General features: G+C 61.8%; 1 protein-coding gene across 1 annotated transcript in view; it reads left to right on the top strand.

Annotated features, from left to right (window-relative positions):
• Window positions 1-1,331: 1,331 nt before the first annotated feature.
• The window catches only part of DUSP26 (dual specificity phosphatase 26), a 6,064-nt gene continuing 5,618 nt past the window's right edge, over window positions 1,332-1,777 (top strand). The window contains 2 exon segments of the mRNA XM_028481720.2: window positions 1,332-1,468; window positions 1,470-1,538. Of these exon segments, the coding sequence (XP_028337521.1) occupies window positions 1,368-1,468; window positions 1,470-1,538 (170 nt within the window). The 5' untranslated portion in view covers window positions 1,332-1,367.

Genomic DNA, 1,777 nt, shown 5'->3' on the forward strand with positions numbered 1-1,777 from the left:
GCTGGGCACCGGGGGCCACAACACTGTCCTTGCCTTCCAAGTGTTTACAATACTGGAGCCTACAAGGTGCTTACGGGTAGAAAAGCAAGTGAAGTTAATATCCCCAAAAAGCAGCACATGAATTTCTTCAGGAGTGGAGGAAAGGGAAATTCACTAGGAGCTGAGCTGCCCGAAATGGCTTTCCGGATAGAAATCCACTGTGCCTTCTCCATTGTGCGGGGGACACTTGTTCAGAAAGCCCTTAAGGACTTGAACTTCCCAGCCAGGCAGCCAGGGTGCGAAGCTCAGCTCTGGCGATGCCTAGCGTGCCCTGGGCAGATCCCTTAGCCTCTCTGTGCCTCGGCGTCTCCTCCTCCCTAAAATGGGTACAATAACAGTATCACCTCCCTCACAGACTTGTGGTGAGGATACGATGAGCTAAGATATGTGAAGCACGTGGTATATAGTAAATACTGATCAGGGTTACGAACAATAGTTATCTGTACCACGGTGTTCTCGGAGAAGGAGAAATGTACAAGTAAGTGGGAATCATCCTCGTGTCTGTGTAATTAATTAATGCTGCCTGGGGAGGAGCGTGTGTGCTCAAGACACAGTCCGGGACGACTTACATAATGTCAGCTTTAGGCAAAGTGCCTGTCATTGGCGCAGCTCCGAAAATACACATACACACTAGCATGCCTGCGAGGCGGGGCCGCAGGGGGTGCGGGCTGCGTGGCCCACGCCGCGTGTCCACTCGGGCCACCGGGTGTGAGGCTGTGTCCCTGCGTGTCGCTGACACACACGCACACTGATACCAGCCCTGCTTCGACGTGCGTGTCATGGCTTAAAAATAGATGCTAATCCGTCAACCGGTCTGGCGCTGGCAGCCGAGGCGGCGGTGGCGGCCGAGTCATGGCCGTGGGGCTGTCTGAGCCGGCGATCTGCCTCCGGGACTGAGACCCGCGCCGCCTCCCGAGGTAGCGGGGCCGGGGCGGGTGGGCGAGGCGCGGGGAGCGGGGCTGGGGGCCGCGGCGGGGGAAGGGGCCTGGGAGCGAACCTGCGGGGCCCGCCTGGGCTCCCTCCGTCCGCCCTCCGCGCCAGGCTGTCTGGGCTGGAGAGGGCTGGGCGACAGCCGTGAACCTGTTACAACGCGACAGCAGAGGCGGGAGGGGCGGCGGACCAGGGCCCCCAGAAGCCTGCGGAGGGGGTTGGAGAGTGCCCGGGGGGCGCCCCGTGACGGAATGGGGAGAGGGAGTCACACGGAGCTCCTGCTACGCCCGGTCTGCTTCCCGCTCTCTTTGCACCGTTCAGCTTCACACGGGCGGCAGAATCTGCTTCCAGGAAAGGTTGTTTGGGACCCAGGTGGTGGGGTCGCGGAGGAAAAGTAGATGGCGGTGGTGATGCTGTTGAAGCTGATAGCTGTGGTGGTAGTGACGGCTCTCGTGCTCTGTTTCTGTGCTCCTTCCGACCCGCCGGGGGAACAAGCCCCGCCCCGAACACCCCAAGGCCCCATCTCCCCTCACCAGTCCTGATCCTCAGAGCTCCGCTCCTTTTGCCCCGTGAGCGCTACATCGCTTCTGGCCCCGGGGGTGGGGGGTGGGCGGAGCTGGGCCCCGGCTGAGAGCGCGGGTGGGGAAGCAGGCTGGGGGCAGGCCAAAGATGGCCTCTCACCGTGGGCTTTCCCTTGAGGCCCTGGGGCAGAAGACGGGACAGGGAGTGGGAGGGAGATCGCTCAGAGCAGCCCGTCTTTTCACAGGGTCAGGATCACGGTGTGAGAGAAGGGGGAGGGGGAGGGGGG

Source organism: Physeter macrocephalus, chromosome 20 (genome assembly GCF_002837175.3).
Source record: "Physeter macrocephalus isolate SW-GA chromosome 20, ASM283717v5, whole genome shotgun sequence".
Classification (NCBI taxonomy): Eukaryota; Metazoa; Chordata; class Mammalia; order Artiodactyla; family Physeteridae; genus Physeter; species Physeter macrocephalus.